This window comes from Penicillium psychrofluorescens, assembly GCF_964197705.1.
Source record: "Penicillium psychrofluorescens genome assembly, chromosome: 1".
NCBI classification, from domain to species: domain Eukaryota; kingdom Fungi; phylum Ascomycota; class Eurotiomycetes; order Eurotiales; family Aspergillaceae; genus Penicillium; species Penicillium psychrofluorescens.
This window is the reverse complement of record NC_133439.1, coordinates 3272217-3290279: the sequence shown is the minus strand read 5'-3', so window position 1 is coordinate 3290279 and position 18063 is coordinate 3272217. Positions and strand designations below refer to the sequence as shown.

The 18063-nt window shown below is 51.2% G+C and overlaps 5 protein-coding genes across 5 annotated transcripts; 3 read left to right on the top strand and 2 right to left on the bottom strand.

Moving 5' to 3' along the window:
• Nucleotides 1–830: 830 nt before the first annotated feature.
• PFLUO_LOCUS1218 (uncharacterized protein) lies at nt 831–2750 on the bottom strand (the record flags this gene model as incomplete). Its single annotated transcript, XM_073778237.1, has 2 exons — nt 831–1663; nt 1715–2750. The coding sequence occupies 2 exons, from the start codon at nt 2748–2750 to the stop codon at nt 831–833; spliced, it is 1869 nt and encodes a 622-aa protein (XP_073635311.1).
• A 3860-nt stretch (nt 2751–6610) lies between these two features.
• PFLUO_LOCUS1217 (uncharacterized protein) lies at nt 6611–8155 on the top strand (the record flags this gene model as incomplete). Its single annotated transcript, XM_073778236.1, has 1 exon — nt 6611–8155. One exon carries the CDS (start codon nt 6611–6613, stop codon nt 8153–8155), a length of 1545 nt encoding a protein of 514 aa, XP_073635310.1.
• Nucleotides 8156–8588: 433 nt separating this feature from the next.
• PFLUO_LOCUS1216 (uncharacterized protein) lies at nt 8589–11148 on the top strand (the record flags this gene model as incomplete). Its single annotated transcript, XM_073778235.1, has 7 exons — nt 8589–8690; nt 8738–8930; nt 8990–9175; nt 9231–9423; nt 9475–9574; nt 9629–10723; nt 10777–11148. 7 exons carry the CDS (start codon nt 8589–8591, stop codon nt 11146–11148), a joined length of 2241 nt encoding a protein of 746 aa, XP_073635309.1.
• A 75-nt stretch (nt 11149–11223) lies between these two features.
• Nucleotides 11224–13183, bottom strand: PFLUO_LOCUS1215 (uncharacterized protein; the record flags this gene model as incomplete). The annotated part of the gene is made up of 8 exons (XM_073778233.1): nt 11224–11936; nt 11991–12075; nt 12139–12224; nt 12279–12365; nt 12435–12637; nt 12719–12745; nt 12818–12960; nt 13007–13183. 8 exons carry the CDS (start codon nt 13181–13183, stop codon nt 11224–11226), a joined length of 1521 nt encoding a protein of 506 aa, XP_073635308.1.
• Nucleotides 13184–14186: 1003 nt separating this feature from the next.
• On the top strand, nt 14187–16242 carry PFLUO_LOCUS1214 (uncharacterized protein; the record flags this gene model as incomplete). The annotated part of the gene is made up of 8 exons (XM_073778232.1): nt 14187–14296; nt 14357–15042; nt 15099–15200; nt 15257–15315; nt 15368–15414; nt 15479–15507; nt 15571–15752; nt 15826–16242. The coding sequence occupies 8 exons, from the start codon at nt 14187–14189 to the stop codon at nt 16240–16242; spliced, it is 1632 nt and encodes a 543-aa protein (XP_073635307.1).
• Nucleotides 16243–18063: the final 1821 nt, after the last annotated feature.

The following is an 18063-nucleotide window of genomic DNA, read 5'->3' as shown; positions in this document are numbered from 1 at the left end:
GAAACGCTCGAATCTGCGGCTGATCTATTGTGCGAGAGTCGACAGTGACAAGAATGAGTCACAGGTGCAAAGCCTCTGGCAGTGCTGTGCCTGAGACCGATGTGATGGGCGTGACTCAAGAAATTTGACGTCGAGACTCCAGGTCGACAGAACGCGCGCACTGGATTTGCGCGAGAGGCCGCGATGAGCAGCGTTTCGCGGACGCTGAAAGAAGCCAATTTGGCTGGTGAGGTCTTCAATGGGAGGATTCCCTGGGGGAATTCAGCGCGGTGTATCAAAAGTGTGAATCCATGAGAGTTGTGAGAAGAAAGTTGCGGGAGCCCCAACTTTTTTCTATTTCTGCGCCTTGGCCGGTCGCACAGCTACCAACTACAGCAACTTGGAAACAGAGACGCAGCTACGAATACAAATCAATTAAATCAGAGAAAGAAAAAAAGTAACCAAGATAGTCTCACTGCCCATGATCTTACGGTCAGTGTCAAGCTCATATAAGCATAAAGCTACATTCAACCTACGAATGCAAAGAGGAACGGATGATCAATGGAATGGCCTAGGATTCAATTCTGGACTTTTACTCCGCTAATCCTTCACATATGCGCCTGTAGAGGAACCGCGCCGATTTTCCACCCAGAAAGCCCGACCTAGTGTAATCAACGAGCGCCCGAATACTCCCACTGACAGAGGTCATGACGCGCAAAAAGATGGCAAGAAAAATCTCGGTAGAGATGTGTAAAGCCCTTAACAAATAAAAAGGAAATATGCGGACAGCAGTGGATGGATATACAACGAAAAGACAAATGCCCGATAGGCAAGGTCACGAGATGGGGGAATCACTGGAGATGTGAAGTGACCGACGAAACCCGCTCAAAGGCGGCTTCTATGCTGTGGCACAGATGGGCGAAGCGGCTCTTCGTGGCAGTGGTAACCTCGGATCTCTCGACAACAAGCTCAAAATGAGGAGATGACTTCTCGGGACGAACGCCATCAAATGAGGGAGCATCGTCCTTTGAAGAAACGGACACGGGGGAGTCAATGAACAGGGCGAAAGCAGGATCGGACTCATCTAGGTCCACATCCGGGTTGGCAACGCCAATGTCGCGAGAGGGCGCGTCGTCGGCCGGGTTGTCGATAACAGGTCTCTCATCCTTCGAGCACTCAGAAACGCCCAGCGGCGAAGACTTGCCCGAGAGGACCTCGGCATCGAGGACTGGGCCTTGGGGGATGTCCAATACCGCGAAGACGTTGGTATTTCCGTAGTTCATGTCGATTCCCGAATTCCAGCTACCGTTGTTCATAACCATAGCCGAAGAATCCATGTTCTGCTGTGGCACCATCATGACTTGGGGGTTCTGCTGCATCTGAAACTCTTGCGGGTTGTGGTTGAAATTGGCATCCTTGGGTACTGATGCTTGCATAGTCGGTTGCGGAGCTGCCTGCTGAGGCTGAGGTTGAGATTGCTGCTGCGGCGCCGGCTGGTTTTGGGCGGGCACACCGGTGTCGGGCATGTCATTGAGGAAGGACGAGAAATGAGGCGAGGCCAGGAGCATGTGAGCCAGCTCACTCAGGCGGGTATTCTCCTCGAAGAGCGCTCGGTTTTGCAGGCGCAACTCATGGACCTCATTGGTGCGGGCAGCCACTTCACCCTCCATCTGACCAATGTACTCTAAGAGATGTTAGGAGAATAGGACTAAAAGATAGATAAATCAAAACATACCCTTGCGTCGAGACCGGAAGGCGCGAGCGGACACCTTGTTCCGCAATTGACGACGCTCTTTGCTGGTTAGCTTCTTGCCCGCCTCGCTAGCAAGAAGGCGCTCGTCCTCGTCCATATCCTGCTCATCCTTCCTGGCCTTGGCCATCTGCGGCAGCATAGATGACGGAGTGGGAGATCCCTCGCTTGAGGCCATGGCGTTCTGTCGCATCTGTTGAAGCAGACGGGAGATGCGCTCCTCCACCACGGGGTCGGGATGGCGGATGGAACGGTTCTGCGGAAGGCCATTAGGGATCTGCTCCTCTTGGCCGTGTTGCTGCATTTGCGGCTGGCGGAATTGTTGTTGTTGTTGCTGCTGCTGCTGCTGCTGCTGCTGTTGTTGTTGAGCGGCCTGAGCCTTGGCCATCGCAGCCTGCTGCTGGTGCATGCCAGGGTACATGCGACCGACCTGGGTCGACGGGCCTTGAGCCAGCTCTTGGCCGCCGAGAGTGCTGGGGTCGACGTATTGGTTTTTGTTGGCGGGGTTTGCCTGGAAAAAGTACGGGGTGGAGTTCACGCCGTCGGACTCGATGTCCATCTCAGATGGATTGCGAGAAGGAGCAGCGCTGTTGAAGTCAAATGGTGCTTCCTCTCGCTTCATCTGCGAGCCGTACATCTCGCCGTTCACCGGGTACGTCTGGTTGCCATTCCCATATCGCATGCCGTTGACCTGGTTGTATGTCATCGACAGGGCACCAGGAGGGAGGCCTGTCTGCTGGCGGTGATCTTCGTAATGGTGACTGGGGGCCTGGAAGGCAATCGGAGACTGGCTGCTGGAAGCGAAGCTGGCACTGCGAACATCGCTGCTGAAGTCGGTACCGGCTACTGATGGGCCACTGGCCAGTGCAACCTTGGGGCGAGAGGGGTCGGAGGAGGTGTAGGTGAGTTGGTCGAAGTTGATGAAGGAGTCTAGGTCCTGGTCGTAACCAGCGTTGATAGTCGGCATAGGCGACGCCGTCGAGGACTGGATGATGGTCGGGTGCTCGGCGAGGGTCGCCATCTTGTATAGAAATGAGAAGAATCAAGGAAACGAGAATCACAGAATGATGGGAATCGGGAGAGTAATCAATGACCCAGTATAAGAAGTGAGCGAGCGAAGTGGAAACAGGGGGAGAAAGCGGGAAGGGGCGATCGGAAGTGGAATCAGGTGAGAACGGCTTGCGCGTCCTCTGGGCTGACTCAGCGCGTCTGATTGGCCACGCTGTGTTGATGTCGGCGGTTGCCCACCGTCCTTTGTTGCCGCATTCTAGACCGGTGGATGGGCGGACTTTCTATTCTTCTTTTTGTTATTCCGCTTCTCCTGCGTCCTGGTTGAGTTGGCAAGAATTGTTTCTAATGCCTCCGTTACACCCCCGTACCGTTGTTACCCCGCCTACAGTCCCATCCTGACAGTACCAATACACATGACGCAAGTGGCTGTGTCTTGGGGCCACGACACAATAACAGTTGCCATGCCGCAGTCAACATTCTTCGTGTCGGCGTGGATGACGGGGCTGTGTCCTGCTGAATGTGCCAGGCAGCATTATTGCTGGTGGTGGACAAGGCGAAAATCAGATAACCCGGCCACGGACTAGGGCAGTCTATCCCGGCGCTAGTCCTGCTCAGCGTACTATTTTCAGCCTATCTGATAGCCACACGAACCGCACACCTCCGGTCCATAACTGGGCTGACGGCAAGTACCACGGGTCTTGTTTGTTTCATCGCAACCAGGATATACGTATCCTGCATCTAGACTGACAGTAGGAGTATAAAGGCTCGGCTAAACTACGGGCTGTCCTCGTCCCAGCACGGCCCTGGACAACAACAATAAGCTCGTCTAGGCTTTGTGGGCCCGAAGATCGGGAGGATTCCGTGTCACGTGATTGACCACTAGTTCGTATCCAGGGGGGCAGTCTGATCGATCTTTTCAAAGAACGCGTACGACTGCAGGCTATACAATCTGTACTTATGGCAATTGTTAGCTTTCTTGGTTTTTTTTTTTTTTTTTTTTTTTTTTTGGCCTTTGGGAAACCCTTTTTCCTGCTATCGCAACCCAGTTCATGCAGTTTGGCCGGGTGAAGACATACCCGAGCCTCACCAGTATTTTCCAGCAAAGGACCCATCACCGAACCAGGAAATCCAGGCCGAATCGAGTTTATTACTACAGGGTCGGAGCCAGCCCATTTCTGGCCGAAGTCAATTTGAGCCAAGCCCTAAGCCACGTCAATTGACCACGCGCAAACTAGGGGCTGAGCCGAGTCTTACAGCAGTCTGGCCACATGGTTCTCGTCATGCAGCCAGTAAAAATAGACATTCGGCACTTGTTGGCCCCGTGGTCCCGGTGGAGGCTTTTTGCTTGATCTAGGAACGAACAGGGCTTAACCGACCGAAATGTCGACCGTGGTTTGTCGGCGGATCATAACTGCATTGGACCGACCCGTATCCCGACCATCTGCCGGTGTGGTGGCATCGAGGACTTCGGCTAGATCTCCCTCCACTTTCAGAGATCTATAGCCCAGTCTTCATGCAGAACATCTATGCTATGGAGATCTCGACATATTCAATCCATGGCTTCGTTGAAACGTGCCTTACGAATGCCTTGCATCATGATTTTCCTTCGGCCTCGTTGCTAACATCAGGCTGGGGCCTACAACAAGAAGATTCTCAAGCACCCGGCCGTTGAAGGCCCGCTCGTACTCTGAGCTTTGTGGTTTCGACCCTTCAAACCCCTCGAAAACTCTACAGACCCGCTGTCTTCGCAATCACGTCGGTGCGTTCTAGAATTGAGGGGGTCTTCGATCGAAAACCCACGAGGTAGAGAAGAACCTAGAGTCCAGGTCTTCGACCGGGCCTTGTCGGGTAGCAGAATAGAAATCTCGGGTGTCGAGACCAATTTCCTGATTTCGGTCTTGCCTCGCAATGTCTGGGACAATACTTACGCAACAGGTGTCCCAGGATTTCAGTCACATATGATCACCACCGCAGGGGGCGGTAATCAGTTCATCACTAAATACAGCCCAGATGCATGTGCGAGATCTGATATCACATGCAATGACGCGACCTTGCTGAATGTGTGTGATGAGTCCGTCAACAGTGATGGAGGAAGCAATGCCATAAGCTCGTCAACGATGTGTGGCATCGTTTGATCTTCTATAAATCCATGCTGCGGAGGAGGATCCGGTTGGTAGTTATCATACTGGTCTCTATGGATAAATATCTCATTTTAAAAATATATCCACTAGCTCAAGAATGTAACTAATAGGAGCGTAAAAAAGGATGGCCAGTCTCGGGGTAATTATATCAGTATCCTTGCGAGCCGTCTTGCTACTGGAAGAAATATTCCGTCGCAAATTTTTACCACTCTGTTAAACCATCGTTTTCCATTCTCGAGAATGAGTCTGCTAGCCTTGGCACCATAGAGCCGGTGCAAATGATGTGGGAAACGCCAAGAGATGGTCGAACTAAGCGTTTTTTCTCCACAAAAAAGTGTTTCAGAGAGTAAATGGTTCACTGTATGTAGCGAACGCTGAGCCTCAGGGACAGGTCTCTAAGCGCCAATTTCTCATATGTCTATCGCACCCATAACTATTTTTATGCAAGTGTGTTGCAACATGGGAACTATGAATCTGGCTTGTGGTTCGTTCTTGATCTGGACTGTGGCCGATGCCAACTCCGATATGGGCGTCTTCTTCAACCCGCCTGCGGGGACTAAGATCCATAATTTCCCGAATGGCCCCGGTTTACACAATCGGAGAAACTGTTCAGATGCGATGGGCCACCCACTTCGATCTTTTCACGACAGTCCTATACCAAAGGGGCAACTATGACTGCGAAACAGTCCCTGGTATGTGTGAGTCTCATTACTTCGATATCACGGAAGGTTCAGTTTCCACGAATCCGCTCTCTTCGATGTCAACAGCTTGCCTTGGAGTTTCCCACCTTACAAACAACTACCATTTCCGTCCAAACGACTGCTACGACAGATACTGCAGTGCCCGCTGCCTCTTCAAGTGATACCGCAGTTAGCGAAGAAAATAACTGCGGCGGAATAACACAGACACCAAAATCGGGGCTGCGTCGGCCTTGTAGCAGGATGTGTATGTGCTATAATTTAGGGGCAAATTGGCCGAAATAGCCAATTCTCGCAATGATCTACCTCCGGCCAAATATCCAGAATGGCTACCGGTGACGACCGAGTTCAAGTGTGAATACGGACACTCCCAACCACGGCCACTTGAATAGATCGTCGAAGCAAGCCCCACTGGATGACGCACCACGGGTTCATGAACTGCCGCGATGATTCAGGATTTCTTTCACACTTTTATTTGAGAATCCAGCTCTATACAGAGCGCAACTTTAATCAAGCCAAATCGCCGAGCAGGATACTACTTCGAGGATTTCTATAAGGCCTGCCACTTCAGTGTGGCGATGAGACCTAAATTTAGGGCCAAGGCGGTCCATGTTGCTTAAGCTGAAACGCCTCCCGTTCAATGCATCATCACCCCCTTTTCCTTCAATCAACGCTGCCGCTGTGGGTCCTGCACTGTAACTTAGCCGGCCGCGCCTCGTGTTAGTTAACTAACATGGTGGAATAAGGCAAATCGCTGTCTTCACTTTCATCTGGCTCTTCTTCTTCTTCTCCTCCCGACCGGCATTTTTGGCTTCAATTCTTCTCACCATCGCGGGAGACCCCAATTCTTCGCCTTCACTTTTCCGCCCGGCCCCGAGGCTGTTAATGGTCGATGCGGAGACAGCCGCTTCGGCCCCAACTGACATAATTGGCCTTTGGAAGACCGCAACAAAAGGCCCCCGGGATCCCCAGTCGTCCTGCGACAGCCTGGAAACTTTTGCGAACCACATTAGCCATTGTATGGTGGTGCCATGCAGTCGTACCACCGCTTCCGGCTTTGCCAGTCTGCACGAGGCGTGACTGCGGCTGTTCTGATTTTGTTGCTGGTGGTCTTTTCATTCTCCAAGTTCCAGCACTTCCCTTCAATCCGGGACAAGGTTGCATTCACCCCGTCTTCCCCCTCACACTCGAACTCGTCATCCTACCTCTCCGATGTCGGCAATGCACACAGTACCGAAAGCAAGTCTACCGACAATAAACCAGCCGACTGCTCTCTCGATATCGACCTGCTCAAAACCTGGGGCTACAATGAGACAATCGAATATGCACGCTGGGAAATCTCGGTGGTCCAGACGGACAAGTTTCAAGGATTCTCATCGGACCTGAGCCTGTCGGCTCCGGATTTTACCATCATCGACGCAAGTGTTCCCGGCGTCGTTCAGCCACTTCCACAAGAACGGTGCGCCGTGGCCGCCACCATTGAAGCGCCTCTGCCCAGTCCTCCCGTGGACGCTTCGCACTTGATCTTTGGTGTCTCAACGAGCCTGGAGCGACTAGACAAATCGCTGGAGGCATTTGCGCATTGGGCCGGAGGCACAAATGCACGAATAATTGCAATGATCAAGGATGATTACACGATGAACAAGTCCACTGTCATGGAACATGCCACCAAAAAGGATGTCAGATTGGAAATCATCGAGCATTCAGACGACACTCTGGACCGGTATTTCCGTTTGACGAACGTGCTTCTGCACCAGCGCAGTAATACCACGACGGAGTGGGCCGTCATCATTGACGACGACACTTTCTTTCCGTCAATGAGGAACCTTGTCAATGGGCTCAAGGAGTATGACAGTTCAAAGTCCTGGTATATTGGAGCACCGACTGAGAACCTCAACCAAATGGGCGTATTTGGGTATATGGCATATGGAGGAGCGGGTATCTTCCTTAGCATTCCCCTGCTCCAGGAGATGGATCATTACTTCGACGACTGCTTCATGTACAAGGACACTGGGGATAAACGGGTTGCGCAGTGCATCTATGGACACACCCGGACCCCGTTGACCTGGGATCACCGACTTTTCCAGATGGATTTCCAAGACGATGCAACTGGCTTTTGGGAGTCTGGACGGCCCCTTCCCCTCTCCCTGCACCACTGGAAGTCTTTCGAGTGGTTCCCCCATGATGTGATTGGCATGAGCAAAGCCGCTTCGATTTGTGGCGATAACTGCCAACTTAACCGGTGGCGGATTACCGGTGACTGGTTCCTCGTGAACGGCTTCTCTGTCGTGCAATATTCACAACCGCAGGACGAGGAAGATTTGAAAGCCATGGAGGCCACTTGGGATGCCAACCAATGGGCGATCGATGAGGGCTATGCTTATAGTTTGGGGCCTTTGCGCCCGAAAGACTGGATGAAGGACTCCTACCAACTCAAGGGAGCCGTTTTAGAAGGCAACCGTCTTCGCCAGTACTATATTCTGGACCCATTCCTGGTTGAGAAGTCAAAGGTGATTGAAGTCGTTTGGACGGTATCCGAGGCGAAGAAAAAGAGCTTTTTTCGCTGGTCTAATTGATCTATTTAGAGGATAATTATCTTCGTGTGTTTATAACCTACTATCGGGGCGTTCTTGGATTATATTTCAAATATAAACATTCTTTTCAGAGATCCGACGATGACTAGACTAGGATTTGGGCACTCTAGCACCCGCCTGTTCTATGGCATCCACGGCATTCTTGCCATCCATTCCAATAGTGATGCCTGATGACTCCAGGCATCAACACTATACCCGTTCAGGACCCCGACCCCGGATTGCCTCCTAGCACTTTCATCTTGAACTCGCTAAACGAACAACATCACAAATGTGAAATCCCCAGGTATTTAGTTCTATATCAACCTGAGTTGCGCAACGTTGCAGCGTCTCCTCTCAGCTTGCTCTGAGTTTACCTGGTTGTCGACTCCTTCCCAGCCCTTGATTTGGACCTCGATAAGTCTGTTTCAATCAAGTGATGACATCTTCTGCGCCATCAATCCTTGCAACCTGCAAGCAGACCCGGTTTCATCTACTAGACGACAATCCGTCTCAAGAGGTAGCTGAAACCACCCAGGACGTGAAGTATGACAACTAACATTCGCTCCTGCAATTGTACCTTTGAAGATCGATGTTGCGGGCCTCAGTATTGTCGTGGCGTCATCTGCGCTGGACTCCGCTGAAGATGCAACAAAGACAAAGGTCAAGGGCAAATCCAAAGCTAAGGCGGAGGGAAAAGAGCTCATCGCAGACGGCCATCTGCGATTGAAAGCAGGGATCCACTACGGGCTGCTGGGGCGCAATGGAACCGGGAAATCAAGTATGCATCTCATTCAATCAGTCTTTTTTGACTGCCTGCTCACAACCATGCCTGTTCAGCGCTGTTACGGGCAATGGCCGAAAAGCTCATCCCCGGCATTCCTCACCCAACTCGCATTGCGATTCTGCAGCAGACCGATCAAGATGAGCAGGGTATTAACGCAGGACTGAGCCAGGACAGGACTGTTTTGGAACATGTTCTGAGCAGTGATGAGTCTAAAAATGAAGCTGTTCGCAAGGCAAACTGTAAGAGCACTCCTCCCGTTGATCCCACACACGGCTGATAGGTTTGCGCTGCAAGTGCTCTCGAAAGCCTTTGAGACCGAGGATCCGCTGGAGCCTGTGCGGACAATTCGGAAAATCAGACACCAGCAAACGGAAATGCAGCTGTTCCTGGCCCAGAGGAATGCAAGTTTGAAGAGCGGAGCGCGAGGTTTGCAGGCGAGAAAAGACTTGAAGGCTGCCGAGTTGAAAGTCGATGCTTCGGGCGAATTGTAAGGTCCCAACAAACCTTTATTCCAGCGTCCCTGTCTAACGCCAGGTAGATTGTCACAAGATGCAAATCAAATCGACGCCGAGACAGTTCAGACTGATACACAGGCTGCTGTCGAAACGCTGCAAGACCTGCAATCTCGATTGGAAGACGTATTTCCCCCTCACTCATAATCTCTGTTTTGCAGATTAATTAATTAAATCTAGATGAAATTGTCTGATATGGAGCATCAAGCTCGTCGAATTCTTCTGGGTCTGGGATTCAGTGAGAGTGGACTAGACAAGAAAGTGTCGACATTGTCCGGTGGATGGCGTATGCGCTGCATGCTCGCAAGCGTTCTAGTACAAGATCCAGACATTATGATTCTGGACGAACCGACCAATTTTCTTGATCTTCTAGGAGTGGTCTGGTTGGAGAAATATCTTCAGCAGCTACGGGACAGGTCCGAAACGACGATCCTCTTGGTTTCGCACGATCGAGACTTTATCAATGCTGTGTGCGAAGAGATAGTGATCTTACGGGACCAGAAACTCAACTATTTCCGAGGAAATCTCTCGGCATATGAGCAAGACTTTGAAGAGCAGAAACTCTACTGGGGACGTATGAAGGAAGCCAATGACCGACAAATGGCACAGATGGAAGCGAGCATTCGTGAAAGCGTGAAGGTCGGAAAGAAGACCAACGATGATAACAAACTTCGGCAAGCCAAAACTCGGCAGAAGAAGGTCGATGATCGCATGGGTCTGCAGGTGAACGCCAAGGGGGGCCGGTTCAAGCTGAACCGAGACTTAGTCGGATATCATCTGAAAAGCCGTGCTGATATTGAGGTACCAACGGACGAGAAAGGTGCGTTGATGAGCCTGCCGGATGCAACGGAATTGCGCTTTCCAGGACCACTGGTCTCTCTAGAGGGGATCACCTTCAAATACAAAAACAACGATCGCATCATCTTGGAGGATGTGAACCTGGTCGTTCACATCGGTGACCGCGTTGGGATTATGGGTCTCAATGGGTCTGGAAAGACGACTCTGGTTCGTGTCTTGACCGGAGGGATCCCATCTTCCAAGGGTAAAGTAACGACGCATTCGCGACTGAAAGTGGGCTACTATGGCCAGCACTCGGTGGAGGAGCTACAGGATCGTGGCCGCATCGAGCCCAGCCTGACCGCACTGGCCCTGCTGATGGCCGAGGTAGAGGGCTCGCTGAATGAAGGTGAAGTCAGAGGTCTCCTTTCGTCTATGGGATTAGCAGGCCGCGTAGTGTCCGATGTGCCGGTGTCCAAATTATCAGGTGGACAATTGGTAAGTCGAAATGTTTAACACGAGAGGAACGGAACACTGACCAGTCGCGATAGGTCCGCCTGGCCCTGGCACGAATTGTCTGGAGTGCACCACAACTTCTAATTCTCGACGAAATCACCACTCACCTGGATTTCAACACAGTCACAGCGCTGGCATCTGCACTTTCCTCTTTCAACGGTGCTATCCTTCTGGTTTCACACGATCGTTTTTTGATCCGATCCGTAATTGAAGGTAAACGCGATATCGAGCACAAGCTGGACGATGATTTCGAAGGACTAGAGCAAGAAGAGACAGAGGAGACGAAGACTCGGCGACGGTCAGTATATGTGCTCAAGAATGGGAAAATGATCGAGCAGCAGAAAGGAGTGGAGCAGTTCGAGCAGAGTCTGGTGAAGAGAGTGCAAAAGATGCTTGTCGGATTGTAGATGTCTGCTATTTTGTGAAGCGGACTATTGCCAGCCCAAGCTATAACTATTCCCTATTTACTACAGGGCGTGAAGTTAATGGGAGTCCTCCACCACGTTTTCCCGTATGTTCTCACTGCGCTTCCTGCCTTCCTCTGTATCCACTTCATCCGTGCTCTCCTCTCTGCCCATTAGAACTGGCCCGTTCTCAAGCTCCGCCACCCTGTGTGCAGCACCATGCGTTCTAGTAGTCGCAAACTTACGAGCAGAAACATGATTCTCAAACAGCTCGTCCAGCTCTTCAAGAGACCGGTTCATAATCTCCGGAACCCGAAAGTAGGCATAAACCATGGCGAAAATACTGAAAGCACCGAAGATCCATCCAATATTCGAGCCAATCGCGTCAAGAAGGTAAGGGACCACGAACGCGACTAGCCAGGCAGCCACCACGTTGATCGTACTGGTGAAGGCCATGGTCTTCTCCCGGAGCGCAGCAGTTCCAATCTCTGATGCAATGACATACGCCAGCGGTGCCCAGGTGCCACTGAAAAAGAAATTGAAGAGCATCACGCATGCGACAAGGCCATTGCCATCTGCTGTGGTTGGGTTCTTCTTCAGTCCAATGCCAGCCATGGCAAATAAAAAGATGGCTTGAAAGAAGGCGCCTAGAATCAGGATGTTGCGTCGGCCGACTATGTCGAAGACACTCATTCCGATGAGGACGCCGACCCATCCGACTACTGCGGAGGCTATGTTGTACTGGAAAGCATGTGCGCCCAGGCCCACGGTCTTATAGAAGCGAGGGGAGTCTACATGGAGTGTTAGCTTCGCATTCCTCGACGAAATACGGCTAGGTGGCGTACACTGAGAGACAAATCCTTGGCCGGTGAACTGTTGCAGAATAAAAACTGATATGGCGATCTCCGTTCTGCGTCGGTTTGTGCCTTTCTAGTCGATTTCACATATTATTAGATACCATCTGAAGCAAATGAGAACATATAGGCCACTTACGAAAAGATCGATCCACGGTCCTTTCTCAACATGGTTGTCAAGGGCCTCTTCGATGGCGTCTGCTTCCGCCTGGCATGTTCCGGCAGCTGCAGAAAGTTGGTGATCAGAGAAGCACACAGAAGGGCAGTGAATCTACATACCAACGTCTTCCTTTGGTCGGACTCTCTCCAAAGTGTGGACGGCATCGGCCTTGCGGCCCTTGCTGATAAGCCATCTAGGTCCGGGGGCTGCCGGATAAAATAGTTAGTAATTTGAGGATGTAAAGCGAGTATCGGATGCAGCAATGTTGGACATACGGATGAAAAGTGGAGAAACAAAAATGGTTACAGGCACAACGGCCTGGATGGCAACAGGGATAATCCAGCCCTTAGGCTCTGTCGACGTAGAGAAGCGCTCGTTGACGCCCGCAGCCGTGATCTGGCCGAATTGGATGAAGAGCTGGATGGACCCGACGACGGCTCCACGCAGAGATGCGGGAACGAGCTCAGATTGGTACGTCCTGGATGGAAGTTAGTTGACTCCGACAAAGCCGGGGATATTGTTCACTGCAGAGGGAAACTGCGGGGAAGCGAAGACTTACGTAGAGGTGTTTTCTGCCAGTCCGACACTATAATTGTGCATATTATTATTAGCTGATTTGAAGAAAAGAGATATTATTAGAATGCTTGAAAGGACGGACCTGTAGTAGACCACGATTCTCCCTACGACAAATTGGGCCATCGTTTTTGAAGTGCATTCCAGAATGATACCAACAAAACTGATTATGCACAAAATCCAGATGGTGTATCGATGGCCGATCTTCTCCACGTAAAGGGGACAAGTCTAGAATGTCAGCGGCGCGACCAGAACGTTTCTCGGAGACGCATACCAGTGTTCCGAAGAACTTGCCTACAAAGGCGACAGAGCTCATGAAGGAGACGCGAGCAGCGGAGATAGCACTACTGCCATCCGGCTTGACCGCATTACCGAACTGGTCAATGAAAGCAGGAATGCTCTGAACGCCAGAGAAACTCGTGGTGTCGAAACCGAACAGCATGTTGAGCATTGCTGTGACGAAACACGCAAAGAATAGAGGCCATGTCATTTTGCTCAACATAGCTCGTAAGCTGGTAAAGGCGCCTCGAGAAGCGGGGCTGCCGCTTTGGCTCATGTTCGTTGCGAGAGCCATGACGGTGATGGAAAAGATGGTCAGTATCCCTTCTCAATCTGGGAAGGCAGCGAGTCCTTTATAAACGGAGGACATGGGGATTTAGACTTCTTTATGTTGTCGTAGGTACAAATTCGAAACTGGGACTAGAACAGCCCGCGCAACTGACGCGATCATAGCACGCTATGGCAAGTCGTTAGCTTGACCCACCCCCAGTTTTAAGCAGTGGAAGAGCCGCCCTCCTCTCCGGGGAGGAACCAAACTCCAAGGGGTATGTCGGAATGGGAAGCGAGTTACGCGATATGTCACCCAGTCGGAGTGGAGAGCGACATACGCGTGGATTCATTTCGGGTCTGTTTAGCGGCCGTCTTACAATCCATCAGGGTCACTGATTGGCTATGAGATTTAGTACCTCACAATTCCATGAGCTTACTACGCGTAGAACACCCGAGGGCCATTTATCCAGCTGATCTGAGTGGGTAAATGCCTCCACAGGTGGGGGAAGCTCTAGGTAGCATACTTAAGGCGCACTGCTCTCGTACAACAATTCCGCCGTATCCCTGCCTTCTTTCGAAGACAAACAAAACTATTCAGGACCCGACCGAATCAATACTCCATGGCTCCGAGTTCGCGTCCCAACTTTCTCATTATCCTAGCCGATGGTATGTCCTTACCCCGCGCCCTTCAGAAGCTCTCGTTGACAGCCCACGCGATAAAGATCTCGGATATAGCGACATTGGCTGCTTTGGAAGCGAGATTCGCACCCCGAACCTCGATACCCTTGCTAGCAATGGCGCCCGCTTCACGGACTGTATGTATCGTCCTGTCTTTCCCGGGGTTTTTAGAACTAACTGTTTACGCCGAAGACCACACTGCTAGCGCCTGCAGCCCAACAAGAGCCATGCTCCTGAGTGGTACGGACAACCATATTGCTGGTGTCGGGGTAATGAGTGAGCAAAAAGGTAGAGATCCCGAGAGGTGGAATGTACCTGGCCACGAAGGCTTTCTCAAGTATGTCATGTAAACTGCTGGCAGCGTTCAATTTCCACAACTGACTCTTTATCTCCCTAGTCACAACGTGGCCGCCGTCTCTGAGATCCTACAGGATAATGGCTATCACACTCTGATCAGCGGGAAATGGCACCTCGGTCTGCGGACGGAGAATAATCCAGCCGTCCGAGGCTTTGATCGCTCCTTTGCGCTGCTTCCTGGAACCTCAAACCACTACGGCTGGGAACCGCAGTTTGGCAAGGACTACATTAACTTTTTCGTCCGCATCCCAGTCCTGTATACGGAGGACGGCAAAAAGCACGACGTCGAACCCAACTTGAACCACGATAAGAAGGGCTTCTTCACGTCCGACTTTTATACCGACAATTTGATTAATTACTTAGACGATCGCTCTGAAGCAGACAAAGAGAAGCCCTTTTTTGCTTATTTGCCCTTCTCGGCACCGCATTGGCCACTTCAGTGTGCTAAGGAGGACCGTGACCGGTACAAGGGAATGTATGATGACGGGCCGGATGCGCTCCGTATCAAGCGCATGGAGCGCATGAAAGAACTAGGGTTGATTCCTAAGGACATTCGTCCGCACGATGTTGTGGTCGGGCCCATGAACACAGAGTGGGACGAAATGACCGACTACGAGCGTCAATGTTCTGCTCGCTCTATGGAATGCTTCGCTGGCATGGTCGACAACATCGACCAGAACGTTGGGAAAATTGTGGACTATCTGAAGAAGACTGGTGAATTTGACAGTGAGTCGCATTTCATTCTTCATAGATGCTATGAATGTTGCTAACATCGAGGAAAGACACTTTCATTGTCTTCCAGAGTGACAATGGTGCCGAGGGAGCAACATACGAGGCGCTCCCCACCATGGGAGCTGATCTCATGCGGGTTATCAACGAGTACTGTGCGTACAGTCCTTGAGTCTGCGGTGTCTCAGGAGAGCTAACAGCATAAATTCAGACGATAACTCTCTTGACAACATTGGAAATGCCACGTCGTTTGCCTGGTATGGTACACGGGTAAGTATTGATGGTGTTTGTTGCTATTCATCCCGACTGACACAGAGCGCAGTGGGCCCAAGCCTCGACAGCACCATCGCGTTTATATAAGATGTTCACGTAAGGAAGATGGCAGTCTGAACCACAGTAAACAACAGTTGAGCTGACAATTCGCCCTTTCCAGAACTGAGGGAGGCATCAATGTACCATTTGGTAAGTAACGTGAACATTCTATCTTTCTATGAAATCGAATTTTAATCCTTGGGGTTCTCACAGTCGTCCACTACCCGAAATTTTCTCGCGAACGCCAGAATGGAACTACCATACGCGCCTTTTCCAGCGTGATGGATCTGACCCCGACAATGCTTGATCTTGCGGGCATCACCCACCCGGCGGCTAACGGGAAGCCAGCCCAGTTCCGTGGTAGGGAAGTTGCACCAATGCGAGGCTCATCTTGGGTAAGCACTAGCTTTTGAATTCAAATACTGTCTTTCCAAGCATTGCAATTGCTAACAGACACCAATCCGGCAGGTTCCATTCATGATGGGCGATGGCCTGAATTCGCCCGATGCCATTCACGGTGATACCGCTATGGGCTGGGAGCTGTTCGGACGAGCGGCTGTGCGCCAGCTTAACTGGAAGCTCGTGAGCATTGAGAGTTCAATGGGTGGTCGGAAAGACGGTGGCTGGCAGCTATACGACTTGTCTACTGACCCAGGGGAGACCGTGGATCTGGCTGATGAGAAGCCCGAGAAGGTCAAAGAACTAACCGAAATTTGGGAGCAGTACCGCAAGGAGACGGGCGTAGTCTGGGGTACTCCGATCAAGTTTGTCGGCGAAGAGTGGGATGGCAACGATGAGGATGGAATCGTTGGCGGAGATGCAATCACACAGACAAAGGCATGGATGAAGGTGAGGAAGAACGAAGCTCCACCTGTCAAGAGTTAAGCCATACATTATAGACTCGGTGTTTATTATCCTTGAGCTCCTTCATTGAGATTCTATTTCACGTAGGAAATTAAGGTAGCGGATGGTTCAGGCTGTTGTCTGTCTCCGCAAAAATGTCATCTAAACCAACTCCCCAGCCAAAATCAAGACTCCCCCAATCAAATTGCGCCTGGGATGCTTCCAGATCATATGTACCATCTGCCCAGTTCGAAACAATGCGAAGAGCATCGGGGCTGAGGGAATCATCACTTTCCTGGAGATACACATTCGGTATATTTCCACTCGAGGGTATCGTGTACGGAGGTGGCGGAACAATTCTCGAATCCCTGCTTGATGGTGCTTGTTTTGTGGCCTTGGAAATTGGTATTGAAGACGATGCACAAGCAGACTCAATATCGTGGTCCGTCCTGGCTTTCTGGATGGATCCCAGTGTCCCATACGTATCAAGACCTGGGGACTCCGAGCGAGAGACAGTCTCCACATGGGATGTCTCGCTTCAATTATGCTGCAATTAGCTGTTTGTGCAGATTAAATGGCAAGGGGGTGGGATTTGCTTACCTTGGAAGATCATCCAAGTTCAACTGGAAACCATGCTGGCCTACTAAGCGACTGATGGCAATAAGCTGGTGATATTCCGTCAGCAGTAATCCTTTGCGTTTAAGTGAGGTTGGACACACAAGCTTTCTTATCGGTATAGACCATTGGGCTGTTCTCAAAGCGCACCTGCGGCAAGTCTCCAATCGATCCTTGACGTCCTGGGAGCTGAGAGACACAAGTTCATTGTTGCCGTCCCATCTCTCAACCACCAAGACCCTAATTGCCACACAAGAACAGATGGCAACGAAAGGATCATGCTCCAAGGTGGGATTGCGCATCCAATCAGAGACCACTTGGGTTATCTCAAGAGCATGATCAATGCGAGACTGTCTGCAGCTGAGAACAAAAGGCGCAGGTGGTGACGGGTTAGAACTGTGCCGGCGGGCCAAATGTGTGCCGATTCGGAAAAGGTCGACGGAAGCTGCATGGAACATAACATGAATCGTTAGATGAAGAATGATGGAGCCTGCGGGTTTTATCGAGGTGGCAATTGGCTGGAGTAAATCGGATGGCAGAGAAGTCTTGAACTGGTCGAGCTCCTGACAGAGCTCATAGAATTTTGAACCCTGCTCCCACGGGAGACGAGAAAATTGACTGGCAAGATGTGGAGTGATGGAAGATACGGCGTAATGGAGAATCTTCATTCGCAGGGCTACCATTCGAACCAAGTAGGCAGAGGCACTCGAAGGTCCACTACCAGGATCGCCGGTCAAAGTGCCACCACTAGCACCCAATCCGCGCTCGTAGGAACGCTCGTCGCACGGAAGCCTGGCTTGAACACCAGATGGATTGATTGCCGAATGTATCGGCCTGTGGCCGGCATGAAACGCGTCCGGGACTGAGTCCATGACGAAGCAGCTCCATATCAGACGGCGCCGGGTCTCCATTTCGGTGACGGGAAGCGCAGGAGTGTTCGCGTCGCGACGATCGGACGGCTCCAGGTGCAACTGCAGGGCATTTGACATGCGCACAGCAAGGCCAGAGATAAACCAAAACCCCAAGTGAGCTCCGCGGTGCCACTCAAAACGCTGAAGAAGCAAGAGACTCTGTAGGTTCACGGTAGAAATTCGAGAGAAAATTTCTGTGACTAGCAGATTTCGACACTCGTCTGCCCACTGTTCGGAAAGAGTGGAACTGGGATTAGTGTAGCGGTGGCCGCTTGCGAGCACAATGAGTAGGAAGGATCTCGGAATGAGGTTGTTTTCTAACATCTTCATAAATGAG